The 15028-nt window shown below is 47.8% G+C and overlaps 1 protein-coding gene across 7 annotated transcripts; it reads left to right on the forward strand.

Annotated features, from left to right (window-relative positions):
* The first annotated feature begins 37 nt into the window (after window positions 1-37).
* LOC122370130 (hydroxymethylglutaryl-CoA synthase 1-like) lies at window positions 38-14911 on the forward strand. Of its 7 annotated transcripts, none has more exons than XM_043345425.1 (10): window positions 38-146; window positions 4414-4511; window positions 4841-4984; window positions 5289-5615; window positions 6004-6162; window positions 9488-9647; window positions 9995-10165; window positions 10484-10610; window positions 12521-12626; window positions 12866-14911. In XM_043345425.1, the coding sequence occupies exons 2-10, from the start codon at window positions 4424-4426 to the stop codon at window positions 12967-12969; spliced, it is 1386 nt and encodes a 461-aa protein (XP_043201360.1). In that variant the 5' UTR covers window positions 38-146; window positions 4414-4423; the 3' UTR covers window positions 12970-14911. The 7 variants fall into 7 exon arrangements, with proteins under 7 accessions (XP_043201360.1, XP_043201361.1, XP_043201356.1 ...); XM_043345426.1 differs by lacking the exon at window positions 38-146 and adding an exon at window positions 179-336; XM_043345421.1 differs by lacking the exon at window positions 38-146 and adding an exon at window positions 179-332.
* The last annotated feature ends 117 nt before the right edge of the window (window positions 14912-15028 follow it).

A 15028-nucleotide genomic window follows, 5' to 3' on the forward strand; every position in this document is an offset into this window, starting at 1 on the left:
CGCATAAGATGTTTACTCTTGTGTTTATATAATCATGTGCAAGTGCTTATTTGATATTACCTAGCAACTAGCGTTCATAATTGCATAACTCGGTAGTTCATTGGTCAAATAGGATGCGTTTTCGGAAACGCCGAATTACAGAGCAGGTATATGAGTACTCAGTTGTAATATGGCATGCGTTGTAACCTTCCCTTCTCATTTTCTTGTGGGTTGAGTCGAGCGTGGAGGTGGACCGCGTGCGATTGGGTTGCCCTGCGGCTCCAACTCAAGGCGTCCCAACTTCTGGTGCAACCTTGACAGCAGTTGAAGAAGGAACGTTTTCCAAAGTAAAGATAGGTATATTTTGTAATTGTGCAAGTGTGCATTGTGCAATTTTGTTGAAATCTGTCTGTGTCAGTGTAGGCTATTTTTCGATTTAAGAAAGTGGGCAAACAGTTATTTCATTATTTTATGCTATTGCACATTTCAGTCGGGCGCACTGTGGTATCTCCGTTTCATTTATGGAGACGTTTCTATTATTGGAAACGTTTCCAATTTTGACTACTCTTCTGTTCCAAAAATGGAAACGCTCGTTCCATAAATAGAAACGCTAACATCTCCGCACATATTTTCTTGCCAAGGGTGGCTGGATTTGATGTATAACAACTGTTTCGTGTAAAACAAGCTCAGATACACCAAAAGCACTTGTCTTCTTGCATGGAAAGCTGTCGTATGCATTCAAATTCACGTCTTTAAAATGCTCCTGAATCGTATCCATTTATGGAGACTTAGTTTCCAAAAATGGAAACGCCGATGTTCCAAAAATAGAAACGCTGAAGTTCAAATGTGTGCAAACTTAGCTTAAATGTGTTTTTAAAATTCACATGCAACTAAAAATTTGATGTTTTGGGACTGGTTTAGCATCTCGGCTCTCGGCAGTTAACTTGGACGTCGGGTTCGATAATAATACATTACGCGCCGCAACTTGAGCACATTCAAAAGTCAACTAAAACTAAGATTTCCCAGAAACTACTGGACAGATGTGGTCCAAAGTGGGCAATACATAAAGCGTAGATATCATTTCAATATATAAAATTAATATCAATGTTGCACATGAGCTAGAATGAATAAATTCATCGTCAGAATACAACGGTATTTGGTGTGACGATGGTGCAGACCTTATTTCCATCCTGCTTTTTACGTATTTGCACGGAGATTTACGTTGCTCCGAGCCTACGATCATATTCATCACATTTGAAATATCATAAAATGCCCACTTAAGTCTCCAAATAGGGCTTTGCAACAACTTTCATGCGATTTAATCAAAGATTGACGACCACCAGGCCGCTGGTACACCGGAAAATGCAGCGTGAAAATGAATGAAAAACTGAAGTTCCCGGTGATGTGGTTGTTCCAATCAATGGGCCAGTCTTTCAGTAGTCTGTTAAAAACGTTATTTTTTGTTCAAAACATTCATAAATGTTATTATTTTCGATTAGAAAAACGTGTGAATTTTTTTATCACGTCGACATGTTATAAGCAACGCCTCGTTTGTCAACTTTCGGTTTTCTGATCGGAAAGTCGGAGAACAGGAACATAAATTAGAATGCTGGCTGTCGATTGGTGGCATCCTGCACATGCCAAATTGCACCAATCAATGCCCAGTTTGCTTTAAAGGTAGCGATGCACACAGCGTCTCCATTTATGGAACAGACCGTTTCTATTTTTGGAAACGGCGTATCCATTTTTGGAACATTGTTCCAAAAATGGAAACGTTTCCATAAATGGATCGGAAATACCACAGTGTGCCCGACTGATTTGGCTGGTTAAATAATAACTAGATATAGACATTTGGAAGGCCACAAAAGATAGGTACCTCGTCGTAATTATGAAATAAAATTGAAATTGAGTCATAACTCATAGGCTGCAATAAAAACCAAGAGAGACAAACAGCTTCTTTTTATTTCAAAACTTCACATGTGTTGATGTAAATGTATCTCCTGGCTGCTTCCTTTTTTAGCTGTGAATCGGCTCAGAATGAGATTGAGGAACAGACATTGTGGTTAGCATCATTTTTATTTTATGATAATGGCTTCTGTTCTAAGCTCCTTGTTGAAGAGGTATGTGTCTTGTAGTTGGTCGTTGATGCAACCTTAAATTGCCAATAAGTGTATTGAACTTGATACTTGATAGTGCTTATTCATCCCTGATTTCAAGGCATTGAATTTGGGACAGTGACTGTCCTGAATTTCAAAACATTGCAAGAGAGGGAGTGATCTGCACCAGCAGGCAGTAAGGGTGACAAATCCATAGCAGGTTCAACAGTCCATACCAATTATGGTGGAAATCTGCACCAGCCCTCACCAAACTGGGATTTGATCACTTACTTTTATATAATTTGTAGCATGCTATTTCTCCAGTGCAGAGGTTCAGTACAGGAAATGGATACCACTTAGATATTTAGGTTTGCACTGCTCCATACAATATGCCAACACTACTCCTACTGTGTTAAACCTTCACATACCACTGACCAGCTGAGTGCCCCTTCTTCATCAAGGTCTCATCAAGATCAAAATGACCACCCTTTGCAGTCCTGGGCAGACAGCTAAATGCTATAGCATTAGCACATTACAACTGTTCTAACCCAGACTCCAAATACATTATCATTAGCAGTCTCAGAATTTCAGAAAAGAACCCCAAGTTTTTGCAGGCTCTGCTAGTGTTTGGGGATGTTGTCTTTCATTGTGTATATCTTTTTTGTTCATTAATTTACTAAGCAGATTGAAGACAATTATGAAACCTGATTCTGATGAAGTTGCCTACTAGTTTCATAAAAAAGGCTGATGTTGGAAGTGAACACTAGACATTGGTAGGGGAGAGTGGTGCAGGAGGCCCCCCCTTAAGCTCAGTTGCTATTTTTAGACAACTGATAATATTTAAGAGCTAACGTGTGCATGCGCTGTGAGCATGCATCATTTTCCCATACATATTTGCATTCAAAATGAATCTAGGGGGTACACAAACCGTAAACTTTAACATTTTGGAAAAAGTTGCAAAAGGGCCTCTTACACTATGGGTATGGTAAGACGCCCCCATCCCCTCGGGCGTTTAACAAGGCAAGTCGACTTGTAAAAGACGCTTTGCGAACACAGCTGCAAGGCCTTTTATTTCGAAAAGCTAAGCAAATACGGTGTTATCGAAACCAATAACACTTCCAAAGCGCTCGAACAATGCGAAAACTAGCACAACCAAACGCTGATGACCAACGAAAATTGTACCTATTACCTCTAAGAAAAGAAACAGAAAAAAGAAACAAAAACAAACTCCTTGAAAAAAGAATGCCACGCCTGCCGCAGGTGCAGGCGTTTTAGCTTCGGGGACGTTTTTTTATCGGGGGGCGTTTTATCATCCTCGAAGGGAGGGCCTCTTAAAAAAAATGCAGTGTTTTAACGTCACAATATTTATGGTTTATGAGACATTTGCAGCGCACCAGAACATGGTCTATTCTGAAGCTAACATGTGACAATTTCGATGAGATAAGATTGCATTTGATAGCCATTGTTTTTTCAGATATATAAGGGTGATAAAGATGCATATATCTAGCAAGTAAAGGGGCAAAAACAGAAACAGGCTTACCAAAAGTCGCTACGACGCACCTGATACCTCAGGTTTCGTGAGTTGTTGTTTCAAGAGGGCTTCTGCTTTACAAGAACATTAAAAAATAAATAACATTATTGGTTTGGTAAAAAAAGCGATGGGGCCTCTTACCGACCCTGGGCGTCTTACACGGATCTCCCCTATTTAACTTTTTAATGTAATTTTGGCATAGACACCAAAATAATATATCTTTCTTGTATCTCTTTTGTGGACACAATTAGCTTTTATAGATTGCATTTTTACTTCCATACCATGCCTATAAATGATTTTTGTTTTGTGTATCAGAGTGCACTCTTTTAACATTTATCTATTTTGCTTAACAGCCTATTTCTTTCCAACCTTAAGCTGCTCATTTTTAAAAGTCAAAGCATCGCTGGGCAGCTGAGGCGCCCACCCCGTTTGCCGCCCCGCCGCTATGCGGGCAGGCTCGCGCTCGGTCACGAGGCACAGTGTCCGGTGACATCTCCATTCATCGGTGGCGGTGCCAAGGGGCGGCCTCCGACGTCGCCGTGACGTCAAGCCGGCTGGGGGCGTGGCACCGCCTCAAGGTCACTCGGGATGGCGGCGGTTTCGGGCCGGGATGTCAGTCGCGTGAACCGGCTCTGACAGTGTGGTGGGTGGATGTGAGCGGCATGCGATATGGACGGTGCAATGGAGGCGATGTTTTATTCACCGACATTCTCAGTTGGTTCGATATTTATTATCCAGCCCGTCGATTGCTGGAAGACTATGACCTCCCCGCAATACTAACTGAAATTTATGGATTGTTTGTTGCAGGATTGAAACAATGGCGTCGGAGAAGAGAACTTGGCCGGAAAATGTCGGCATCCTCGCCATGGAAATATACTTTCCGTCTCAATACGTCGACCAAGAAGGTAAGATTTTGTTACTTATTGCCCTTTCCTTTCTATAAGCCACTGTTTTGTTCCGGTTAAGTGGTTTATGTATGCCATTTTATTATTTCTTATCATTTTAGCATTTTAGCATGCAACAAAAATGTTCGTACCTATGCTATGAATCTGTCCCTCTAAGCTCAACAAGCTGTCATTACAACATGATGTGCCTATGACCAGTGTTACGTACCTATAGCTGGTTGGTTTCACGCCATCGCGATATTGCCTGTTCATTTTGAGGTTGGTAGTCGACACTGATGACTGCCGCCTATGACGTAAATTTACTCACTCCTTTCTATCGCGGTTTTCAGAACTGGAGGCGTTTGACGGAGTTTCGGCCGGAAAGTACACTATCGGGCTCGGCCAGAAGCGAATGGGCTTCTGCTCGGACCTGGAGGATATCAACTCACTCTGTATGACGGTGGTGCATAACCTGATGCAGAAGACAGGCACCGGTAAGCACAGCACACTGGAGCATTCGGTGTTATATGAACCGATTATCTCTACTCCACAATTTGAGAATGAAATTTTACTTGTCGATTGCTAGGGATAGAATCATTTGGTAATGTTTTACGGCCGATTTTTTCCGAAATGCCCGTTAAAATAGCGTTTTGTGGCCGATTTTTGTTCTACATTCTTCGATTGTGGCCTGGTTTTATGTTCTGTTTATCTATGAATAGATCGGGCTACTAGTTAGTCCTACCGCTGCCGGTTTCGCACTATGATCTGGCTGTAACCGGTGCCGCACCGCGCCGTCAGAGTACTCGTCCATCGGCCGTCTGGAGGTCGGCACCGAGACGCTGGTCGACAAGTCCAAGTCGGTCAAATCGGTACTGATGCAGCTGTTCCCGGCCGGCGCCGAGACCGATGTCGAGGGCGTCGACACCACCAACGCCTGCTACGGCGGCACGGCGGCGCTGTTCAATGCGCTCAACTGGGTCGAGTCGTCGTCGTGGGACGGACGTCTGGCGCTGGTCGTCTGTGGCGATATTGCCGTGTACGCCAGCGGCAGCGCGCGCCCCACCGGCGGCGCCGGGGCCGTGGCCATGCTGGTCGGCCCGCACGCCCCGCTCGTCGTGGAGAGAGGTGAGTGGGATTTTGACGATTGGGGAGGGGTGGGCTCAGAGCCAGCCAGCTACAGATAACAATTGCAGCGAATCTTGAGTGATGATCTACCATGGGGTGCCCTTGCAATCATTTTCTTACGTGATGTTTGGAAGAATTTGCACGGTATATTTGTCCGTAAGTTATTTCTGTTTCACGTTGCCACATTACTGGGATGTAGTAATCGGCCCTAGTGCTTATTAATGATCGCTCACTTGATTTGACATTGACTGGTTGTTTGCAATACCATATTAACGAACTGAGCATTTGCTATGACATTTGTAATGGTAAGCCATTAAGCCACAAGGCCAGTGTGACAACCAATATCTCTATTTTCAGCTACATGACCATGACGGCGGTCCTGTTCCAGGTCTGCGGTCGAGTCACATGCAGCACGCGTACGACTTTTACAAGCCGGACCTGAGTTCAGAGTACCCGGTGGTGGATGGACGACTGAGCATCCAGAGCTACCTGGGTGCGCTGGACCAGTGCTACCGGCGCTACCGGCAGAAGGCCGCCGCCCGACCAGGCTAGTCCCGCTCCGGCTGAGCCCCTCTCCGCGGGCGGCTCCTGCTAGAGAGTAGAGAGCAATTTACTTTTTACCAGCACGCTGCAATATATCGGCCAATGTACACGGCACTGATCGGCATTGCTTCGCTACCGTGATGTGGTATAAACACTGACGCCGACCTTTTATCACATTCCGCTTTGACATTTTGAGACAGAGAAAGGAGTAAGATCCACCGCAGCTGAAAATAAAATCTATCGCACTAAATTGAACGCGATTGGCACAACCAATTGAAGATGTCATTTATCCCCTAATCGTTCCGATGTGAAAGCGACAATTTCCCCGTCAATGTTGGGTATAATAAATAGGCTTTGAATATGGTGAGAAAAGTTATTTTTTCTCTTTCAAGATCCATGTCAAGAATTGTATAAATTCACTTTATTGCTGCATGTTTTATTTCATTTGTTACTTGCTTCCATATGGATCCTATGCAATACCTATGCATGCAAGCTGCCTTTCGCGTTGGCGGAGCCTTCGTATGACGGTGTATCTGTTTGTTCATGTTTGTTTAGTGCTTGCTTATGTTGCAATCACTCGTGAATCTTTTCGTTCACTTGGGAAATTGCTTTATTGTCGTTTTTCCGTACTCTCAATTGCTACCCGACCGCCCAGCGACCGCTCAGAAATTACCATACTACGCTGGCGTTTCGCTTCTCCAGCCAACTCACAGCGTGCCTGCGTCGCATATCATCGGGCCGATCGCGGTTCACTAACCTTGCCTGAGGCGGGGTTAGCACGGTGCGACCCGCCCCGCGATATTCCACCGGCCGCCTCGGGTGAGGAGAGGCCCGGATCGGAGCGATGGGTGGCGCGCGGGGGCCACAGATGAGTTACTGGGGTCACTTAAGGCCACCAAAAGTCACCGAGATGACTGAGGAAGGAGCTCCCACGATTTTGTTTCTACTCTGGCGAGTTGGCTGCCTTGCTAGTGGTTGCGTGGTAATTCCTTCGCGGCGGCTGGCTCACTCGGTGGTATGTTGTTTGTCGGAATGGGTCGGCACTTTCCGCTGTTAGCTGGTGGTTCAGCGGGGCCTGTCCCGCTGCGGTGATTGTGTCCATACGGCGTTGTTATCTCGGCGGTACTGTGCTTTATATAACGTCCGTCTGTCGAGTCACATCCGACTGCTGGTGCGGAGTCGTCGACTGGAGGGTTATCTACCCGCGGCCATGCCCCCACATGAGTCAGTTCCGTCCGGTCAGACCTCCGCCGCAGGCCAGCGGACGTTCCTGTTCAGCCGTATTAGAATCGCTACCCTTATTCGTTTGTCGCTGTCCTCTGCCCTTTCTTTGTGCTTGTTATTTAAAGAGTTATTTGGTTAATTAGCGTCCATCCATTGGCCCCGTCTCCGTTCATTCACTTTTTGTTTCTTCGTCCGCCCTTTCATCCGTCGGTCGAGCCAACCTACCTCCGCCGGTATTTAACCCGTGCGCTGGTGGTGGCTGATGGCTTCAGATATCGCAGCTGGACGGCTCACGGCACACAGCACACACACACACAGCGAGCCGTCAGCGCTCCCCTCGTCCCTCCCGACCGCTGTGGTCGCAGTAACGGGCCACTCGCCCCCGGCAGTTCTAACTGCTACCACCGTCCGGCCACGTATGTGCGCACGGAGTTGCGGTGGAGGGACGGGCACGTAAAGATCTGTGGGTTTGATAGATGGCTTGAGCTGAGCATGTGTCTACGACAAAAATGTGGTCACGAACTTCACTCTCAGCTGCTTGATTTATCCAAGGTTTGGATCGACTTAGGATAAAAGGTCTTGTTACAACTGTATGAACCCGACACCATGCTGATTGTCGCCGTGAATGTAATCCCATTGACCTACCATATTCACATCTTATTTCACTAGCGTTTTATAAAGCATAGTTGATCGGTGTCCAAAAACGTCCGATACACACGCAGCTCCGCTATCCCGCCGGCGATAGGACCGCTGACGTGCGCGTTTCGTCAACAGCTGTTGCGTCCGCGTCACGTCAACAGCGGTGACGTGCGCGGTTCGATGAACATATACTACCGTTATCTTCTGCGGACCCGTGTGGAAACAAACGGTTTGACAGGGTCGTTCATCCGCGACGTGGAGAAGAATGTCAAACGGCGTGTTGCCAGGGATGCGGAGCCGGAGCCGGAGCCGGAACCGGAGCCGCCGGAGCCGGCATATTTTGCCCGGAGCCGGAGCCGGAGCCGGAGCCGTGAAACAATATAGCCCGGAGCCGGAGCTGGAGCCGGAGCCGTCAAAAAAGGGGGCGACTCCGGCTCCTTTTCTTAAGAGGAAACAATTATTTACCTAGTTCGGTTTGACAGTATAAGACGTAAAACAATGTGGTATTCAAAATAGCCTTGTTATACAAATACAGAAGCAACGTGTACCAATCCCATCGCCTTTTTTCTTCCACCCGTATTTAATTGATCGCATAGGGGAAATACTGAGTAGAAGCCGGAGCCGGAGCCGCCGGAGCCGGATCATTTTACTCGGAGCCGGAGCCGGAGCCGCCATGGCATTTCAACCGGAGCCGGAGCCGGAGTCGGAGCCGATTTTTTTCTCCGGAGCCGGAGCCGGAGCCGGAGCCGTCTGAAATTTCCACGGCTCCGCATCCCTGCGTGTTGCACAATTGAAACGCTCAGTACCGCGTGTCCTGCATTTTGTCAATGTTCCAACAGATGGCTCGAAACAGCCAGGACGATTGTGACATTGCAAACAGACTCGGTTGACGTACAAGTTGAAGTTATTGAGATATCCGAAGCACGAACTGACCTCTGGGTGCCAACGGTAATGTGGGAAGAACGAAATCCAAGTATCATTATTATCGCGAAAGGAACATCCGGAAAAGTGTCGCACTTTCATGGTTCTGTTTGTATCCCCAATTCAATTCGATATAACTTATTCCCTTCCCTTGTAATAACCTTACGACACCTTTATGCTACACCTTTATGCAGGTGGACCTTCACCGCGATGTATTTTTTTTCTGACGAATGTATGAATGGAATACTCGCACAGCTATGTATGTCGAGACGGAAATCCTATTTTACTGATGATTTAGCTCGTCGGAAAGGCGGTGCATCCGGTAATCGCAGCTGGGTGTCTTTCCACACCCAGGCTTCATACGGCTTTACCAGGTGGACGATTTCACCCACGATGATTTAGCGATTTGTTTGTGATGAATGCAGTGCTCCTGTAAGTTTAGCTTAACCTTTAAGTTGTCGATTGAAGATAAATAAATGGCAAGTTGTTTTAGCGGCTTAAAAGGCAGAGTTCTCACAGTTCATCCATGCTCTTTGTGTCTCCAGGTGGCAGCCCGGTGACGGTCGACTCATTCGACGCCGTGCTCTTCCACTCGCCGTTCGGCAAGCTGGTGCAGAAGTCGCTGGCCCGCCTGGTCTTCAACGACTTCCTGCAGGCCGATGACGCCACCGTAGCCGAAAAGTACCCCGGCCTCGAGGAGCTCAGGTCAGTGTCGCGAGGGGCCACAGACGTTCGGGAACACGAATATTCTTAAATATAAACACGTGTGTGCGCGCTATTTATTTGAATGTTTTATGGACTTAACTGCTCTGAATGATTTGCTGATTTTGTATGGTCATTCATTCATTCATTCATTCATTCATTCATTCATTCATTCATTCATTCATTCATTCATTCATTCATTCATTCATTTTTCATAGTTATTGCGAGCCCTTCTTCTTTTGTTCGTTCGTTAATTGGGCTTGAATTCTACATGGTTTTCAGGGCATAGTTAGTATTACTATGATAATTTATTAAGTAGATAAACTTAATGCAAATAACCTCTCCTGCAGAGGTAAGACCCTAGAAGAGAGCTACTTTGACCGCGACGTGGAGAAGGCCTTCATGGAGCGCAGTCGCGAACAGTTCGAGAAGAAGACGCGGCCGTCGCTACTGCTGGCCTCCAACGTGGGCAACATGTACACGCCGTCGCTGTACAGCTGTCTGGTCTCGCTGCTGGTCAGGTCAGTGTCTATTACAGGGTCTTGGGTTAGTGCGGAAAGGAACACCGAGTGTGCTCATGCGAGCGGTGGCGACCGGTCTTACGCAACGTACTGAACATAGCCGTGCTCCAATATTTGTGCTGCTTTTGTTTCGTTGTAAAAAATCGTTGTTGTTTTTGTGAAGAGCATTAGGGGTGGGTTGATTGTGTGGCGTTGCTTTTCCGGCAGTCTGATGTAAACATTATGCATAATGTTTATTTAGTTAAGCGTAGCCGGTGATAATCGGTTTTATGACATATTTTATATATCTTACACAGTGCCTGTATTTGTCGATTTCAGTAAGAAGCCCGACGAGCTGACTGGTACCCGGATAGCGTTGTTCTCGTACGGCTCCGGGCTGGCCTCGTCTCTGTTCTCCATCCGGGTGGCCACCAGCAACGGCTCCGGCTCCCGCCTCGAGGCACTGGTGAGTTTATGACATTGTGGCAGTCTGTGCCAAAGGGCCTTTGTGGCCGAGGCGTCCTAAAATCCAGTTCATCATGCAGCCGGGGTTTACACGTCAGGAGGCCGTAGCAGCTCCGGCTCTCGCCTGGAAACAACGGCCCCGGCCGGCTCTCGTTTAGAGGCACTGGTGAATAAATGTCCTTGTCTGAGGGCCGTGATGAGTTCCTGGATGCACTGCCCTCGGATGAGTCGTCCCCCGTGCCCATTTTCAGGCCACATGAGCACAAGTCGGCTTGTTGGCGACATGAAAACCCGAGTCCCAGCCTGTACCCGTTTGCAGGCCCTATGAATTATGATACATATAAAGCTGACATACAAAGCTGACTGTTTGGAAAGAGGAGACTAACAAGTCCGTGCTCCCGACTTGATTTTCTTTTTAGCTTACCTTCCAACCAGGCACCTTTTGAAAGCCAGAACGCTCGCCTGGAGGCTCGAGTTAGCCCTGCTCCCGTACATTGACAGTTCCTCCTGACCTATCGATTGAACAGTCGCCCGACCCCGTCTGATGACCCTATGACCCCGGCTCCTATCGCCGCCCCTCCACCGACCCCCGCCGGGCTCAACACAGTCGGTATTGTACCGACACACCACAGGTCGGTATCACAATGCATTCGTCTCCGGGTCCCCACCGCGTCGGCGCTGCCTCGACAATCGTGCCGCCTTTTTCCTAGACTGCTTTCAGCTGAGACTTGCCTGCCAGGGGGTCTATTTGTTGCCGGACTGAGAACGTCTCGGGGTCTTGCCCCGCCTTGCCACAAGGTCACGGCGTATATTCGTGGCGCCCGTACACAAGGGTGTCTAAAGGTGAACGGTGGCATACGCCTGTGTGCAGAATTAACATGCGAGACTTGCAAAGGAACCTCAGTGAGATGGAGCGAGATTTGCATAACAAAAGAGACGGGCGGCTGAAGTCAACACGCATGCGGTACTATTTTCTGCGGTGTTTTTCTTGTGATTCACGTTACACATCTCATCATGCTTCCCGCTGTCGTTAGTGGTACTCGTGACTCAGTCGCTCTTTGATGCTGTCTTGTTTCTTTCCTCGCAAACGTTTTTTTTTTTATAGCACTGAATGGCACTTTGAATTTCAGCTTAATTTATAGAGGCGTATGTAATGACTCCTCCGTGTCGTAACCGTAAGTGACTCCTCCGTGTCGTGGGTGACTCCTCCGTGGTATATATGACTCATCAGTGCCGTGTATGACCCACCACATTCCTTGCAGACATGTGCGTGGATCCGAGAAAATGGATCTGGGATCTGATCCCACGGATCCTGATCTGGGATCAGTCGGGATCATAGATCCAGTTCTTAAATTTATCGAGAGATCCGTAGAGATCATAGATCCGAGTCTCATATTTTTGCTTGAGATCCAGTGAGATCATAGATCCTCATTTATTTTTTGTCAACACAGAAATCCCAAAAAAATCACTCGTTGCAACTCACAACCGTTCTTATTTAGTGATTTATGTGACGGCACATCATAAGCCATAGTTTTATGGCACTTATTGACATAGAAACACTTGGAAACTTGGTTTCAAATGCTGTGCATGGTGGGATCCACTCAGATTATAGATCCATGTTCTTGGTTTATCATCAGATCCTGTGAGATAATAGATCCATGATAAATTTTTCACGCCGGATCCGGTGGGATCATAGATCCGAACCTACAGTTTTCTTCGAGATCCACTGAGATCATAGATCCATCACTCGGATCCATGCACATGTCTGATTCCTTGTATGGCTTTATGTACTGCGTGTGATCGTGTATGTCCCTTTCAGCTGGCGTGTATCTCGGACGTGATGTCGGTTGTCGCACTGTGTATGCGTATCCCACTCTACCGTGTATGTTCACCCTCTGTTCCGTGTTTCAGCTGGCGTGCGTCTCGGACGTGATGTCCCGTCTCGAGTCGCGTCAGAAGGTGCCTCCCCAGGTGTTCGCCGATACCATGAAGCTGCGGGAGGAGAGCCACCATCTCGGTGAGTCCGCTCGTCCGGGGATGCCGTCCTCTCACAGTCAGAGGGACAAAATGGGAAGCTGTACCGTAAATGTTTATGTCTCTGACGTCGCTTATTTAATAATTCTCAATTTGAGCCTCAGCGCAGATGAAAAGGAGTAAATGCTTCTCGAGGCTGTCGGTCAGCAGTTCATCGTATCGCTGTTGGCTGTCGAGCAGCAATGATCATGCACTGACGCTGTACACCGTCTCCGTCGGCAGCGCCGTACCAGCCCAAGGGCGACCCGTCCGTGCTGTTCCCGGGCACCTACTACCTAACCGGTATCGACGAGAAGCACCGGCGTCAGTACAGTCGCGCCACCTGATGGCCGCCCTCCCCGCCGGCCGGCCGGCCCGCGCGGGCCCCCTCGCAGCCCACAGGGTCACCGTATGCTCCACGGCAGAGTCGCCGGACAGGTTTTAACCGGAACAGGTGTCTCTCATCTGTGCCTGTGTCTCGTACCGTCTTCATGATTTTGTAGGTTTTGAATATGAAAGCTGTCTAACGTGAATGCTATCGAAACGAATGTGATCGCTTCAATGCACTTTCATACGTCGTGTGTTGCCGGATCTGATGGTATCTTATCTTGGCTCACATTTTCTTCTGAGTCAGTCGGTTTTGAGTTTTTCCTTGGACGTTTTAGACGAGTATTTAAGCATACTGCAGGTGCTCCCTGTTTTCGTGGTGTTAATAATTTGCAGCATAACGTTCACTTACCCTGCGCGTGGCTTCCTTCGGCCATCGGCGGCAAAATCAAAAGCTGTGAGTCGCTGGCGTGTTCTCGAGCGTTGGCGGTGCCTTGCCAGAATCTTGTTACATGTTTCGAGTAGTATTAGCCTCTCAGGCAGGTATCATGGTGGACGAGCGCTGTTGGTTCAACTATTGCCTTTTTGTTGTCATTGAATCATCAGATCTTTTGTTGTTGAATCATGTTATAACATTTTTTACTTCTCATGAAGAATAGCAGCGCTGGTTGTTACTTATTGCTGAAAGAAACCTTATGTCATCGTTGGTTGACTTAATTATTGATTAATATCGAAAACTATATCACTGTTAAATAAGTCGCGTATCAGACTGCTCAACAAACCCCAATGGTTAATGTTATTGCGGTGATGTGTTGTTTTCTTCTCTTTCTTTTTCGTTTTGTTACAACCAAACATTGTCACTGGTGTCGAATGTGAAAGTACGCGGCGGATGCAAAATGCCGCTTCGGTTTATTGGTTGAGGCTATTTTCTGATTATTTTTGGTGTTGTGTGACAGTATTAAGCAACATATAATGCTCATCAGATATTGTTTGGAGGCATGAGAACTCAACTTGAACAAAACATTGTTGCATGTTTGCGCGTTGTGAAGTTCAGCTTGTATCGAGTGGAAACCTCGGCGGTGCTGGCACCTAGCGGACAAATGCGACATGTGGACCTCATCGCGGCAGATAATCTGTAGGTGCGCCTAGGGTCGGGTTTCACGGCACGACGCTACAGTGCGCCACTCTAGCTACGGTATTGGTGCGGCGTTTGAGACGAATTCACCTAAACAGAATCGGACGCTGCAGCGTTGCGAGCGTCCGAGTTTGTTGATGTTTCCATGGAAACCTGATACACCCATACACGTAGCGGGCTCTAGCGTCGTGCTGTGAAACAGGGCCCGGGTGCGAGGTTCGACTAACGTAGACCAAAGCCTGTACGAGTACGCGTGTGTTGTATGGCCGACAGCGGTGCTTGCGAGCCATCTTCGGTCGTTAGGTCGGCGAAGGAAGCGGCGTGGAGCGGTGCGATCGCAGAGCCCGTCTTCCCAGCTATTCGAACCCGGCGGACGGCACCGGGGGCGGCTCTGTGCTGCTCACGACCTTGTTTTATCCATATTTGGTGATGTCTACAGAACTTGTTACGTCATTCGATGGTGTTCACGTTACGGCGCACTTTATTAGTATTACAGTTATTATCCTTTATCTGCATCAGCCGTTGCGATTCGTCGTTCACATGGCTCTGTATCGTCATTGGTCATTTTGTAACCACATCTGCCCCCGAGAGGGTGTCGATGCTCGCCGTTTTCGGTCCCCGATGTTATACCGGGAGTATCACAATATGCGCCGCCGCTTGCCAGTATTTTGCGCGTCGTGCGGACGGCGTAGTTTTGTACCGTAGTTTGTTATACTCTGGCTGTCTAGCGGAGCGCCGGCGACCCGCGCTCGCCCGGCAGTGTTAGTATTGTTATGTACCGAGTGCCAGGGGTGGAGGGAGACAATACAGGTGACGGGAGAAATGAATGCGGCGTTTGGTCACGCCGGCATTCAGCGGCGAGAGTTGTGTGTGGAACGTTTCGCCAGCCCAGTTGGCGAAAGTGTTTTGGAACGCTGCAGAATTTCCAAGAGATCGGCTTCATA

Source organism: Amphibalanus amphitrite, unplaced genomic scaffold (genome assembly GCF_019059575.1).
Source record: "Amphibalanus amphitrite isolate SeventyFive unplaced genomic scaffold, NRLGWU_Aamphi_draft 001101F_arrow, whole genome shotgun sequence".
NCBI lineage: Eukaryota > Metazoa > Arthropoda > Thecostraca > Balanomorpha > Balanidae > Amphibalanus > Amphibalanus amphitrite.